Below are 15,597 nucleotides of genomic sequence, written 5' to 3'. Positions count from 1 at the left end.
GTTTGTTAGTTTTTAAGGCACTGGGGCTGAACAGGTATTTCTATGGCAAATAAATCAAGCTATTTCTGATTCAGAAACACAGAGCTTATTGAGATAGCTGCTCCTTGGTGATCCACTGCCCCATCCTCTTTGCAAGCTACCCTTTGGCATTTCTGGAAAACCAGATTTGACTCCAGGGAAACAATCTTTAGCATTCACTGCATTGTTTCTTAGAACCCAAAGAGGAGGGGCTTGTGTTTAGGAAAAAAGGATTTAACAGGCACCCCCATAGAGAAACTTTACTGAGAATACTGCTATGAAAGCTTTCACAAGACAACAAAGCATAGTAGGGAAGGAATAGTGGGAAAGACAAGAAACTCTTGTGACCTTGTACAACTGGATCTGGTTTTTGAGAAACACCTTAACTGCCAAAAGCTGGCACTCTGACTAGAAGGATGAGCCTCCCTATAGAATCCTCTTAGTTGAATTCTGTTCCAGAAGTTTTCCCTCTCTAGCCTTTGTCCTGAGTTGGGCACAGTAAGGGTAGGGATGTTAATATGTCCTTTCCTGCAAGTTGAAAAGGAAAAAAAGAAAGTTTATTTTTGCCTGGTTTTACTTTTTTATCCTATGAAGGACCTTCAGTTTTGGAGGGGCTCGGGGGAGGAATAATCTTCCAAAGTCTAGAAAGAAACCAAACTTTCTCCACCCCCTTTGAATTTTTTTCTTCCTTCCTTCTCCAGGAATCTATTACAAGAATTGTAAATGGAGGTCTTAAGAGGATCTCTCATGTGGTGAAATACGCTGTGTAGGAAAAATTCTCCTAAGCTGAAGTCATTTAGAAAACAGCTGCAATTGTTGCTTTGCTGAAATACATCTGAACTGCTACTCTGTGATCTGTCTTGTAATGTCCACAGAAGAAATGTTACAGTGCAGCCCCCCTCCTGTACTTGAGACCTGCTTGGGGCCCTAAGCCAACTTTTCTTTATTGTTTAGTAAGCACTTTTAATGAAATGTACTGCTCTTATTATATAGGACTCAAAATAAGATCTAAATCACAAACCAATAAAAGAAAATTATTGGGCTGGGTATCTAAAGTTACTACCCAGAGGCTACTCGAGTGTAGTATTTATAAATCTCTAAACAGTTAAGTATAATTGTCTTTCTGGTTTTTGGGAAGGGAGCCAGTAGACGTTTCAGTTACAACGGAAAAAAAATATTTTAGCATTGAGCTTTGCTCATTTGGTGGTTATAAAGAGAAACCTTTTTTCCCCCATCACCATTTCAGAGTTGAATAAGAGAATATTATGAAAGTGAATTATTATGCAGGAGCAGCTGAAAAAATGCTTTTCTGATTTCTGAATGTGTGTGTACATAGGTGTACTTGCAGCGGGACACGGTTAGGTTTGCATGTGAATGTGAGTGTGGTGAGGTTGATGGGCATTAAAGGGAAGGAAAAACTGGGGGAGGAAAGGTGTTGAAAGTCAACTTGGGGATTGAAGATTGGGGTGGTCTACTAAATCAATGGAAAATCCAGATGAATAGATGCTCACCAATATGTGGGTAACTCCCTCTTTAGACAAAAAAAGAAAAAAAACAGTGCTATACAGGATGGTGAAAAATGTTTCCACTAAAAGCTATTACCCCATCCCTTCCAAGCACAACTATTCCTCTGTGGGTATTTATGGGAAGGAAGGAAGAAGGGACTATGTATAAAGAAGAAATCTCTAAAGAATAGCAAGTCAAGAAAAACACCATAGGAACATACAGTCTTATAGAAGGGACCACAGAGATAATCACTTCCAATTTCTCCCCTCCTTCCTTCTGGCCCTCTCCAAAAAAATACAAATAAAGTAAGAATCTTTTCTACTATACTATCCTGGACAGGAAGCCAGTCAGCCTTTGCTTGAATATTCCTACTTCTCAGCATTTTTGAGGCCATCCCATCTAGCTCTAAGTTTTAGACTGTTCTTCTTTTATGTATATAAAACCCTATTATAAGAATTAGCTTGTTTTAAGCAGAGGGGGTAATAAAATGGCCCATAAGGTATATGTGGTTCCATCTGCTTTTCCTTTATAGGAGTTTATCTTAGAGGAAAAGTTATGAGTCCAATCACAATTGCTCCGAGCCCCCAGTTAGGGAAATTCTTAACAGTTAGGCAGAGATTAGGTTCTCTACCTAACCATACATTTCTATTTGTCTCTAGTAAATTTCTGACCTCTTTGTGGTTAAGGCAAAATTCAGTTTACTGGCTATTTGGGGGATAATAAAGCAACTGCTTAGGTTATAATGTTTCTGTCTAAAGAAGAGTCAGGAGGGGGGAAAGATGGGAAAAGGAGAGAGAGAGAGAGAGAGAGAGAGAGAGAGAGAGAGAGAGAGAGAGAGAGAGAGAGAGAGAGAGAGAGATTGTACAGAACAAGCCTCAATATCAAAAACTCTCATCTCCTGCACCTACTGTTTGTGTGACCCTGAAAAAGATGTTTAACTTTTCAGTGACCTAGGATCTCACTATGATAAGTTACAGAAAAGACAACTATTGGCATTGCTAGAAGGAGTTTCCTCATCCCTAACTTCTACATGAATGAAATCCCATTCCATCTTCTTTCTAATAAGCTGAATTTTATCATCCGATCTCATCAAACTAGATGAAAGAGGACTAGACAGGAAATTAGAAGATCTTTATTCATTCCTAGGCTTTACTATTCACTGACTGTGGGTTCTTGGGCAAGTCCCTTAAAATTTCTGAGCCTCAGTTTCCTCATCTATAAAATGGGGATGACAAAAATTGTACTCCTTTCATCAGATGGTTCTGAGAAACAGACAAAAGAAGTATAGAAAACACTTTGCAAATGGAATCTAAAATTATTAGTTATAAATAACTAATCAATATGGAAACCCCTTTCCCTTTTGTATGGCAAGTCCTTCAACCATTTGGTAACAGCTAGCATGTTCCTTCTACTCCTTCTCTTCTCCAAGCTGTACATCCTTAAATCCTTCAACCATTCATGACATGACATGAGTTCCAGAAGTCTTCAAGACTTAATAAGCCTCTTCTGAGTGTTGTCTAGTTTTGAACCCTCCATTTTCCACATGCGTATGCTCTGTATCTCTTCTGTTCCTCACATACAACACTCCATTTCCCACTTCCAATCTTTTGCATTAATTGTCCCACATATTTGGAATACTCTTACCTCCTTACTTCCACTTTATGAAATCCCTCTCTTAGGATGAAGCTCCAGCACCATCGCCTGCATGAAACCTTTCCTGATTTTCTCAACCACTAGTCTCTCCTACCCAAACTACGTTGTAGTTAACCACTTTGTCTACATATACATACACATATTTATTTATTTATTCACTTTATTTTTATGCTGCATACCTTTTTATATGTTCTTCTCTCCCTCATTAGAATGTAAGTTTCAGAAGCATAAGGTTGTTTCATTCTTTATATTTGAATACTCACTACCCAGCATAGTGCCTGGAACATAGTAGATATTTAATAAATCATTGTTGATTGGTTGGTTGATACAGACATGTCAGACCAGAGCAGAGTACAGTAGGTTAGCCAACTTTCCTCCTTGGAATAACATGCTTCTGATGGAGTAAAAGTCTATATATTTTTTTTCATCAGCTGCTTCAACCTGCTCATAAAATCAAATGTTAGTTGGAAGGGACTTCAGAGGCCATTTAGTCTGCTCCGTATCTGACCAAGAATTCCTTCTACAATTCAAAAATTCTCAATCAGTCACTCAGCAAGCATTTATTAAGCTTTGGACTGGTAGACAAGAAGACCTGAATTTAAATCTTGCTTGAGATACTCATTAGTTGTATGATGACCGTGAGCAAATTACTTAACTTCTCAGCCTCAGTTTTCTCTTCCCTAAAATGGGGATAACAAAAAATACCTACCTCACAGGGGCATTGATAGCTTCAAAGGGGGAAATAGCTACATAAAGCACACTGAAGACCCTAAAGATCTACACAAATGTTAAATGATGGTGATGATATCCTGGGAATTATGTTAAGCTATGAGGATAGAAAGATAAAAATAAGACAGTCTCTGACTTCAAGGAGTTTACATTCTATCAGAGTTGGAAGAGACCTCAAGGTACTTCTAGCCCAATTAGTACCCAATTAGTCTCCCCCCTACCAAGTTGCCCAAACAAGTACCCATCTAAACTTCACTTGAAGGTCTGTACTATGAAAGAAACCTCACCCCTCCCCCACCTCTACCTCCCACAGCATCCCCTTCAACTTCTCACTAGCTCTATTATTAAGGGCATTTTCTAGTACATAGAACTAAATTTCCTACTCTAAAAATTTCCCTCTTTGATCCAACCTCTGAAGAACACATTGGATCCTTCTTCTAAATGGCAGACCTTGAAATACTTGAAGATTGTTATCAAGTTAGCCTTGCCCTTCTCCTCTCCAGGCTAAATATCTCCCAATTTCTTCAATCAATTTTTATACAATGTGTTATTCACACATCTCACCGTCCTGCTCATCTTCTTCTGGACACATTCCAGTCTACTGATGTTTTTGCTAAAAATGGAATTCTATAAACTGAACGTAGTAGTCTGCATGTGATCTGAGCACAGCATAACATAAGAGCAATCTCACATTCTTCTCCCTGGACACGATGTTCTCATAACTAAGCTTGCTATAACATTACATCTCTCACATCCATCGTCTTTTCTCCTAGATATGGCAGCCACTTTGCTGCAGGCCCTAGTCTCCTCATACTTAGTCTATAATAAAAGCCTGTCGGGTGGTCTCACTGTATCTAATCTCTCCCTGCTGAAAGCCGTTCTCCAATCAACTGTTAAAGTGATCTTCATAAAGGCTGACCATGATACCCCCTTAAATCAATAAACTCCAATGGCTCCCTGTTGCTCTCAAGATAAAATATAAAATCCGGTTTGACTTTTATAAGGCTTCCCACCTTGTCCCCTTCATATATTTTCAGTCTCTTCTTACATTCTATGTACTCTGTGAGCCAGTGACATTTTGCTGTTCCTCCCCCCAACTCTGCCTTTTTTTTTTTTTTTTTAACCAGCTGCTTTCCAGGCCTGGAATGCTCTCCCTCCTCATCAACCTGCCCTGACTCCTTTCAATCCTTGGCTCAAATCTCACCCTTTCTTTCTTCAAGAAGCATGCCTCAGAGCCCCTCAGTGCTAGTGCCTTTCCCTGAGATCACCTAACTCAACCTATCTATGTCTGGTACATATACAGTTGACTGTATGCTCTCTCCTCCTTTAGCTTGTAAACTCCTTAAGGGAAGAAACCGTGCCTTTGTAGCCCTAACGCTTAGCACAGCACATGGTATATTAATGCTTGTTTAACCTGACTTGTCTTGACCTTTTAAAGGCTGTATACCGTTGTTTTGGATATTCGTGTTGACATATATTGAGTTTTACTCAATTAAAACCTTCCGATCATGGGATTAAAAAGGTGTAAGTGATCTTCCAAAGCATTCAGTTCAAACCCTTCTTTTATAAATGAGGAAACAGATGCCTAGAAAGAAGAGATTACTTGACCAAGGTAACTCACATGGCAAATAGGAGAGCCAAGATTTGAACCTAGGTTTCATGACTTTGAGTCCAGTAGCTTTGAACCTAGATTTCATGAATTTTAGTTCAGTGTTCTTTCTACCATACTACATTGTGTTTAAAATTTTCTTTTTAAAAAATAATGGCTAGATTCCCCATCTCTTCCAGGATAGAAATGAAGGGTTTACTCAGTAACTACTATTATGTGTGTATGTGTATTATATATGTGCGTGTGTGAGTGTGTGTGTGTGTGTATGCACATATTATACCACTATTGATGAGCATGGGAGGTTTCACCTTCTCCTTTTCCATCTGGGGCCATTCACCCCTTCTCCTGGGGCTCATCATATTCATGACAGACTCGATGTGGACACCCAATCACCCCAGACTACAATATCTCAGAATTGCCAAGTTCAGAGATATGCCGACTTCAGCCTCCCCAGTAGCAGGGAGTATAAGTGTGTATCATCACACCAGGCCATATCACAGTTTCCTGGGAATTGCTTCAGTCAGATCTTCCCTATCTCTAACTTCACACAGGTACTTGTGTAACTGATTTTTTAAAGCTAAATGCAGGAATTTATCATACATCTAATTGATTTCAGCCTCTTTTCTTTAGGGGCGAACTATGTGAATCTGGGCAAGTCATATCCCCTTACAGAATCTTCTGCCTCTAAGATTCTTCTTGCAGATGTTTTGTGAGCCCCACAGATGTTGTGAGTGTGGATTTTTTTGTCATTCATGAGTGTAACAAGTGGTCCAGTCATTTTGTTTTTCCTCTAGTACAACCAATATAAATTTGGGTTATAGAAGTAGGTCAGCACATCCCCTCCAAGCCTTTCTTTAACCCTTTCCATAAAGTGAAGGTTGTTATGCTTCCAAAGAAAAAAAGTCACTTCCTACATAAGGCTCACAGCCTTCACTCCCATGTCAGGTACTGGAGAATTTATGCCAGGACTATCAGTGGCATTGTGAATGAGTGACATAACACCTGGGGAGGAAGATGTGTTTCTAAGTTTATGTATGTCAGTACTATTGTATATATTTACAAATTTAAACAGAGAAATCTGCTTATCCTGCAGTGACCACTTGATTTACACAAACATGTGGACAGAGTTCTTACTGAGAATTAGGAACGCCTTTAATCAATCCTGATCATGCTTGCTGGCTCTTTGGCAATGGGCAAGTCCTATAACCTCTTAGAGCCTCAGTTTTCCCTTCTGTAAAATGGTGATAATACTTGTAGTATGTATTGCATAGGAGCTTCAATGAGATAACATATGTAAAGATGGTTGGAAATCATAACATGTTACACGTATATGTAATATGAGAGAGAGCATAGAGAGTTGGTCGCAAAGCCAGAAGACCTGGGGCAAAGTCCTACTTCTGATATATCCTGGTGTCATGACCCTGGACCAGTCTCTTTAACTCTTAATGATCTGGACAATGGCCTAAGATTCTAAGTTTTACAGAAGGTGCAGTCCTATGTTGGCAAAGGTACTGGTGGTCTTATCCCTATTTCTCTATATTAAAAATATAAAACAGATTCAGAACATTAAATCTTAGAAATAGTTTATTCAAACACCTTGGTTTTACAAATGAGATCCAAAGAACTGTGCCATACGATGCCATCCATCCATCCATCCACACACTGCGTATATATGTACACACTCACACACACATATGGCAAGCCACAACTTCTTTGGACTTCATTTATATAAATATATGTTTATGTACATATGTATATATATATATATGTATATAGATAGATGCATGTTTATAGATGTATATACACACATCCATATATACTCATGTACATATGGCAAGCCACAACTTCATATCTATACACAAATGTGTGTGTATGGCAAGTCAACTTCTCTAGCCCTCATTGTGTGTATATATATATATGTATGTATATGTGTATGTATTTATGTATGTTTAAATTAATATCTCTAAGTTTTCCTGTCTCTGAGACTAGTTCTCTGTAATCTACATCATTATAGCTATACTATATGTATTTATTATGTATATACTTACAAATATGCACATACATCAATGCGTGTATATGTGTGTTTTGTGTATACATACATACATACATACATACACATATATATGAAATGTTGTGATTTTCAGTGATCTTTACATATGCTCTCATTTAAGCCCCCAGGCAGTAGCTACCATAGGATGTGATCACCATTTTACAAAAGGAGAAACTGAAGTTCCTGAGAAAATAAATGACTTGTGAGTATATGCATGTATACACATGTATGTATGTAGGTGCACATGAGGTGATATGATAAAATAGAAATAGCTCTAACTCCAGTTGCCAGTTGACCTGAATTCAAATCTTGCTTCTGATGCTAACTACCTGTGGGACCTAAGGCAAATCAATTAACCTCCCTGTATGCCTATAAAATGAATCATTTGAAGTACACAGCACCCGAGATATCCACCAGCTCTAGCTCTATGATCATATGATACATATACAAACATACACATCTTCCTCTTTCCATGTTCACGGATTGAGGCACTGTGATGTAATGGATACAAAGCCGGCCACGTAGAGTAAAGAAGACTGGGACTCGGGCACCTCTGAGAAATCCTGTTGTTTCCTATGTATCCCCAGTGCTTAGCATAGTACCTGGTACATGTTTCTTGACTGACTTTATGATTCTGAGCACATCATATCATCTTTAAGTCTCTCCAGGATCAAGATTATGTTACAGTTGGGTGGTGATGTGGCATTAGTCAGGGCAGATGCCAAGCTGGGAGCCCCCCCAAAAGGGGGGGTATGTAAGATGTTCAATTCATAAATTCAACATTTGAGCAACAAGTCATGTGTCTTCACATCTAGACTATTTCAAAGATTAGAATCAGACAGTAACATGAAAAGGGTCCATCTTCCTCTTTCCCTCCCTGGCCATGGACAGAGCTGTGGTTTTTGCTCCATAGATGGACATTGTAAACTCTGCTATTTGTCCTTTAGAACTGGGGAGGGGGGCTGCATAGAGAGATAAAGTCTGGCAATAGCCACTGTGGTGCCAGCTGATTTAAATTGAAATGTTTTCCCTAGATAAATGAGCGTTAAATAATACACCAGATCTCCAAGCAGAGGGAAGTGACAGCCAGTCTGTAAATAAAGGCACTTAGTTGCCGGTAAAGAGCTGCAAAGTGGTTTTGAGCTGATGTTTGCTGACCAGCAGAAGCAGCTTCACCTGCTTTATGTAATTGTTGCTGTAGTCCTGACTACTCTATATTAAAACTGATTCTCACGGCCTGGGCTGTCACATCATATTGCCCAGTGAGCCAGGAGTGTGCCACTTATCAGTCTGATTGTTTTTGACAACTAACCATCACACCCCAAATCTTTTGGAAAACCTGCATTCAAGTCCCTATATGCCAGCTTGGTTCCGAAGCCACATGTGCTGCAGAGGGGAGTGTAAAAAAAGGGGGGGATATTAATATTTTGGTTATATAGGTCATGTGATCACTAATCTCAAGGTTTACAGCACAAATCAAAAGAGAGATGCTCTTTTTGACAATAGGGTCACATTTTTGATGTGGCTAGGACTTGATTCCACTTGGCTGTTTGAAAGGCAGGAAGAATCTTACTATAGGACTTAATGGGTATTGAACCAAATGAAAAAGTGAACAACTGTTTGATCCGATCTTTTCCTGCCAGCACTGTTGGCTTCAGGGCCACCAAGGGGGTCCACGTCATTCCACAGCATAATAAAGAATTGTACAATAATTGTAGAATAAAGAAAGTGAAAATTACATCTATTGAGGAAAACAAAAAAGAAAGTCAATCCTCATTCTGGGGAATGGTTTTGCCTTCTTCCCTTTTCTCAGGCATATTCCCTTGCTACTTTCAACAAATCTCCAAGGCTATGCAATTCCTAGACTCCTTTGGTTTGGCCATGCCCAATGCCTAGCTGAAGCATCATTTGCGTTTGGGGTCAGCTAGGATTCTAATGAGTCAAGAAGGTAGAAAGAGTAGTTATGTAGACCTGGAAGGTATCTGTGAGCTCAGAAGACACACTTGGGCTTGAAGACACTGAGAGCAGGAACTAAATCCTACATGTGTTTCAGTTTCATAGTATCAGAAATTAAGGCTTAACTGACAAGGGCCTTAGAACTCTACTAGGCCAAACTTAGGAAGCTGAGGCCCAGAGAGGTAAAATTACCTGCCTAAATGTTCCACTTACAGAGAGTCAAATCTAGGCCTTTTAACTCTCAGTCTAGTGTTCATCTACCCCACCACGTTGCTGGTTACTTCTTTAGGAAAAATGCTAGCATAAGGAAAACCAGAGTAAGAGAAAAAGGAAAGGACTGAATTTTCTTGTCCATCTCCTCCAACTAGGACTAAGAATTTGCCCTCTGACAGGAACAAGATGCTTTGCCCAAAGTCACCTATTAGAAACATAGTAAGTTGAATGTAGACCAAGCCAGACTTTCCAAGGGAAATACCCTAAACCATATTATACTGACGGCTTTAAATTGGACTCATTGACTCCTGAGGTGGAATTGTTTATACAATAGAATCCAACTGCAATCATAAGAGAGATAACAATGGTATCTTCCATTTCCATGGTGTGTTAGATTCTCAAGATGCTTTCCTTAAGATAACCCTATGAGTATTAGCCCCATCTGAAAGGTAGAAAACTGCAGCTTTGAGACATCAATATTTTGTTCAAGAACACATGGTTAATGTAGGTCAAAGTCACAGCTTTCACAATTGTATTGCTGCCCATCCTGCCCCTATCCCAATTCCCAAGTTCTTTTGAAAGAGGATCTCTATGTCATCATGGTGGACACATTTTGACCTTGGATTCATGGAACATTAAAACATTATTTCTGGGATGCTACTGTGTCAGCTTTTTAAGCTCTGTGAAGGCAGCTCTTTTGTAAACAATCGTCCAGTATCTGAGACTGGAGATTACTCAGCCTGGGAGTAGGGTAGATGTGGCTGACAGTTCATTTTATGCTATATCCACTCTCTGGGAGAGAGTTGGTAAGCTGACAAAAATCATTTAGTGGGTGAGCAACATGTGAATTTTTTAAAAACTGAGCTTGTTTTAGGCATATTCATTGTCTCTGCTGCTACTTGGAGGTGGGGAGGTGGGGAAGGGGTTCAGGATTTGTCAGGAACTATCACTCTGTGGCTCCATTCCAGAGTTGTGCTGATCAGCATGACCACCTTTGTTCATTAGCTACATGCAGCCAAGTGACCCCAATTGTATGATCAGTGTGCCTCATAGTTGATGCTCTGGACCTTCTAAGGGTTCATCTCTTCTAAACAATCCCAGCCTGTTTGTGTGCTTGTGTGTATGTGTATCTGCATGTATGTATAAGAATGAATGTGCATGCATGCAAATGTGATCACATATGTTTACATACTTTGAGTATGCAGGCATGTATGTGCATGTATCATGAGGGTGTAGGCACATGCATGAGTGTATATGTATTTGCATACATGTCTGAGGGTGCATGCACGTGCACGTGTGTTTGTATGTACTGTTAGAGAGTGTGCATGTGTGTTTGCATGCAGGTTTAAGAGTGTGGGTATACGAATATGTGTGCATGTCTATATGTGTTTACATGTATGCATGTGTGTGCACTATGCTCATGTGTGAGAGTATGACTGTGTATTTGCATGTATGCTTGAGAATATCATGTGCATGCACATTTGCATGTATGAGAATGTTTTCATGTATCATGAGAGTGTGCATGTGTTTACATATACTGTGAGTATTTGCATTATGCATATATTTGGCGAATGTGTACCAGCATGTTTGCATGTATTGTAAGGGTGTGTGTTTGTGTGTGCACATAGCTTTCCAGCCTGCTTTCTGCAACAGTGGGAAGAGACAGCAGATGCCCCCTTTAAAAGCTATCCCGGCAATGAGCGGGTTTCACTGTCAGCCTGGCTGATGCAAGCTCTTTGAATTACTGAATGAAGGATATTCCTCTTGCCAGGTCCTGTCCCCTGTAGGCACTGCAGGGGAGTATTATAGGGCAGTCCTTACCTTGGGAATTAGCCTGTAAGACCCCAATGCTGTCATCAAACTGCATAGACTTGATGTTGAGTGACGCCAGGATGCATTCCTTGTCCTGCAGCGAAGTATCATCAATATTATTCTGATTGGCTGACAGGATAACGCACATGTCACAGAGGTTGATGTTGACAGCCCTTAAATCAGCCCGACTTAATGGTGTACCCTTTGGCAGAGAAGAAAAAAAAAGAGGGGGGAGAGAGAGCGAGAGAGAGAGAGAGAGAAAAAGAGAGAGAGAGAGAGAGAGAGAAAATAAAAACAAATTAAAGATTGAGAAGGAGCTTTGGGAAATTATTTAACAAGTATCTGTTTTATGCCCTGACATTAAGCTGGCCTAACGATATAGCAGGGAATAGGAGTCGTGTGTTAATCTAAAGGGTACTTGGTGCTGATGGCAGCATTTTAGGCTCCCTCTTCATACTCAATCAAGCTATTACTAACAAACGTGGAAAAGAAATAATGCCAGGGCCCTACATCTCCTCTCTGCTTTGAAATTGTCCTGATTTAAGTCATCGTCCTGATGCAACCTCTGGCTTTCAGAATGTAAAGAGGGGGTGGGTTTTAAATGTCTGTTTATCTAATGGCAGGTCACCTCCTGTGTCAGGCAAAAGGAAAAAGAAGTAAAGATGGGGAAAAAATCATGAACAAAACAAGAAACCTATCTCAACCAAGAGAAGATGGCATGGGGTGGGACCAAAGGCTATACATGACTGGGGTTGAGGCAGCTATGATGGGGCTTTAGCTTTGGTCATAAAAATTGGGGAAGGGACAGAAAAGCTCGTGTGTGTGTGTGTGTGTGTGTGTGTGTGTGTGTGTGTGTGTGTGTATGTGGAAATAGAGCTGGATTCTTCTCTTAATTGGTGGAAATTGTCTGGGATTATTGCTATAAGTATAAAGTAGTCTTTCTATTTTAAGTCTATGGTAATGGAGACACTCCTTTTGGGGAATTACACCTCTAGGAAAAGTCATGTTGAGAAGAGCCCAGATGCTGGATGAGAATGAGATGTAAAGATTAGCTGTTAAGAATACACCAGTGAATTTATTTCAGAAAAATTGACCAGCAGAAGGAGGAGAACATTAAGGGGTAGAGAGGGCTTCCAGGGAGCCATAAAGAAGGCATGGTCATTATGGGTGTTCTGAAACTCAGGGGGATCTTAGGAACCTCTGCTTCCCCCTTGGGCAACCAGAGGAAAGGTTCAAAGGACTTGAAAGTCTGAAATTCATGGGAGGAACTTTGGGAAGCCAGGTTAAAAATAATAATAAAACTAAAAAGTCATAACATGCTTCTGTTTAAAAAATGGCTCCCCATTGTCCAATAAGCAAAGTTCTAACTTCTTAGTCTGGTCTTCACAACACTCTATAGTCTAGCAGTACTCAGCTTTTAGAGCCTTACAACTAATTCAGATCCATTCTACATACTATGTATGCTGTGACTAACCCCTATATATGCTGGGTGCTTTCCCACCTCAGTCCCTTTATACAGGGTTCCTTATGCCTGAATTTCCCTTGTCATCTGCATGTGGACTTCCTGTATGAATATTAAAGTGCAATTCGAATGTCACCTCCTTAAAGAAGGTTTTCTGGATCCATTCAGTTGTAAGGATCTTTCCATCTTAGACTCCACTTTGTTCCTGTCTTAGCCATTAATGATATTTTATTACACCTTATAATGAGAGGCATAGTTCATACCATGACATTATGAATTTAAGGGTAGAGACTCATCTAGTCTAGCTATCTCATCTTACAAAATAGAAAACGGGGTGTGGGGTAGGGAGAGCATGAGTTGATTGCTCAAGGTCATACAAGTAGTAAAGAGGAGAGCCAGGATTTGAACTCAGGTCTTGATGCCTCCAAATTCAGTGATCTTTCCACTGTACCTGTACCTTTTGTGTTCTAATAGTGTCTGTGGGTTTAGCTGGGGCAGGAGCAGCATTGAACACTCTATATAATATTGATTAGATTTTTATAATATCTATACCTGAGAGTCACACCAGAGCAGACTGAGGTTCCCCTCCAACCATGAGATTCCTTCTTTCCATTCATACAGCTATTATCCTAGCTCAGTCCTCATCCCCTCTTGGCTGGACCATGACAATAGTCTGCTACCTGGTCTCTCAACTCCTAGTTTCTCTCCTTTTCCATCCTATCCTCTGTACATTTGTCAAAATAATCATCCTAAAGAAATAGATTCGACCATATCATTTCTTACTCAACAACTTTCAATGACTACCACTTGTTTCTAGAATAAAATATCATCTTCTCAACTTGGTATATCCTTCACAATCTGGCTCTAGACTCACTTTCCAGACATTTCATATTATTCTTCTTCATATACTTTACATTCCAAATTGCTGTTCTCAGATCTGGGCCATTTCCTACCTCCATGTCTTTGGAAAAACTGTCCCCCTCCCAGACTGGAATATACTCCATATTCATTTCTGCCCCCTTCAAATCTTTTGTTCCTTCCAGGCTTATTTCATTTGCCTCCTAAAAGGAGTTTTTCTTGATTCACTTTAGTTATTATTAATATTCCTTCCTTTTGAACTTGTCTGGCATTTGCGTATTTATTTATATCACTCTCCAGATAGAGGGCCCTCCTTGAGGACAGAGATGGTTTTATTTTAACTTTTTGCTTTTCCCATCCCCAACAGCTAGCACAGTTATTGGCATCTAGTAAATACTTAATAAATGCTGCCTAAATTCAATTTGAATTGATTGTACAACCTTGATTTCATGGCAGACTACCTATATGAAACATGTTGATTTGTCACTATCCTCACTGACCACTTTGGGATAGGATTCACCAGACCTCATGGGTTATAATACAGGATGCTACTTCCTCATGTCTAAACAGCAGCCTTTCTATGAAAGTACCTTGACTGCAGAAATGAAGACAAGTAATTCTTTACAAATACTGGGTGGTAGCTTGGTCATAAGCATCAGTATATTTCTGGAAAGTGGGTTGAGTGACAAGGAAGAATGGGTATAGCTTTTGGACATTTTCTGACCCAAGGCACTATTCTCCCAGAGAAAAAGCAATTTCTTTTCCTTCCCTTGTGAGATTCTCAACTCAAAACAAAACTACATTATTTCTTTTGCCAACGAGACGCACTGTAGGGTAGAGGATAGAAAGTTAACCTTGTAGTCAGGAAGATTTGGGTCAAGTATCACCTCTGATACATACTTTCTGTGTGACTATGGGCAAGTTATTTAATTGAACAGTGCCCCAGGCAAGAATCCAAGACTATAGATTATAGACAAGTTGCCAATATAGCTCAGTGGAAGGAGTTTCCATATCAGAAGTTACCTTGACCAATACAACCAAAGGTGTAGGAAAGAAAAGAAGAAAAAAGGGATGCTTCAGTCATCCTACTCACAGTCATTTAATTTCCACTGAGAATAGTAGCAATGGAACAGGAAAACACTAGCACATTTGGGCAAGCATGTGTTCTAAATACAAAAAATATAAATTATATCAATGGAAACATCTTGTGTTTCTCTGGGCATTTGCTTTGTATAGAGCATTGCTTAAACAGTGGAATATGTTAGGACATATGTGGAAGCCCATTTTGTACAAATGTGCCAGGCCTGGGGACACTAGATTTTAGAGGGTTTGAAATGGTCCCATAAAATCTGAGAACCTATGCATTTACATGTGCCAATCCACTGGCTGAACGCGGGGAATCAAAGAGCAATTGCCCCATCCTGATATACAAATGAAACCTTTGGTGCAGCCTGGTGAAACAGCAACAACTTGATCAAAAATTGTTTTGCTAAGTCCTGCCAAAAAGATGTCCCGAAATGCCTATCCTGGCCAGAGAAATGATTAAGGAGAGATGATGGAATTGACAATGTTTATGAATTGTATATAAGGGATGAGTGTGAACATCTGTTGGGGGTACAGAGATGTGTGTTGGGTGGAGGCTTACCTATATATCTTTGCGGCTATTAATCCATGTGCATATATGTACAGGTATGTGTCCATTAAATCAGTAATATTTGATTTGGGTATGTT

General features: G+C 39.7%; 1 protein-coding gene across 9 annotated transcripts in view; it reads right to left on the bottom strand.

The window, feature by feature from the left end:
* Positions 1-15,597, bottom strand: part of KCNMA1 (potassium calcium-activated channel subfamily M alpha 1) — a 904,559-nt gene that overhangs the window by 70,820 nt on the left and 818,142 nt on the right. For all 9 annotated transcript variants that reach the window (XM_072636209.1, XM_072636218.1, XM_072636155.1 and 6 more), the window contains one exon: positions 11,556-11,748. In XM_072636209.1, the coding sequence (XP_072492310.1) occupies positions 11,556-11,748 (193 nt within the window). The remainder of the gene's footprint in view (positions 1-11,555; positions 11,749-15,597) is intronic.

The sequence above is a fragment of the Notamacropus eugenii genome, chromosome 1 (genome assembly GCF_028372415.1).
Source record: "Notamacropus eugenii isolate mMacEug1 chromosome 1, mMacEug1.pri_v2, whole genome shotgun sequence".
Classification (NCBI taxonomy): domain Eukaryota; kingdom Metazoa; phylum Chordata; class Mammalia; order Diprotodontia; family Macropodidae; genus Notamacropus; species Notamacropus eugenii.
This window is presented reverse-complemented; position numbering and strand designations above follow the sequence as displayed.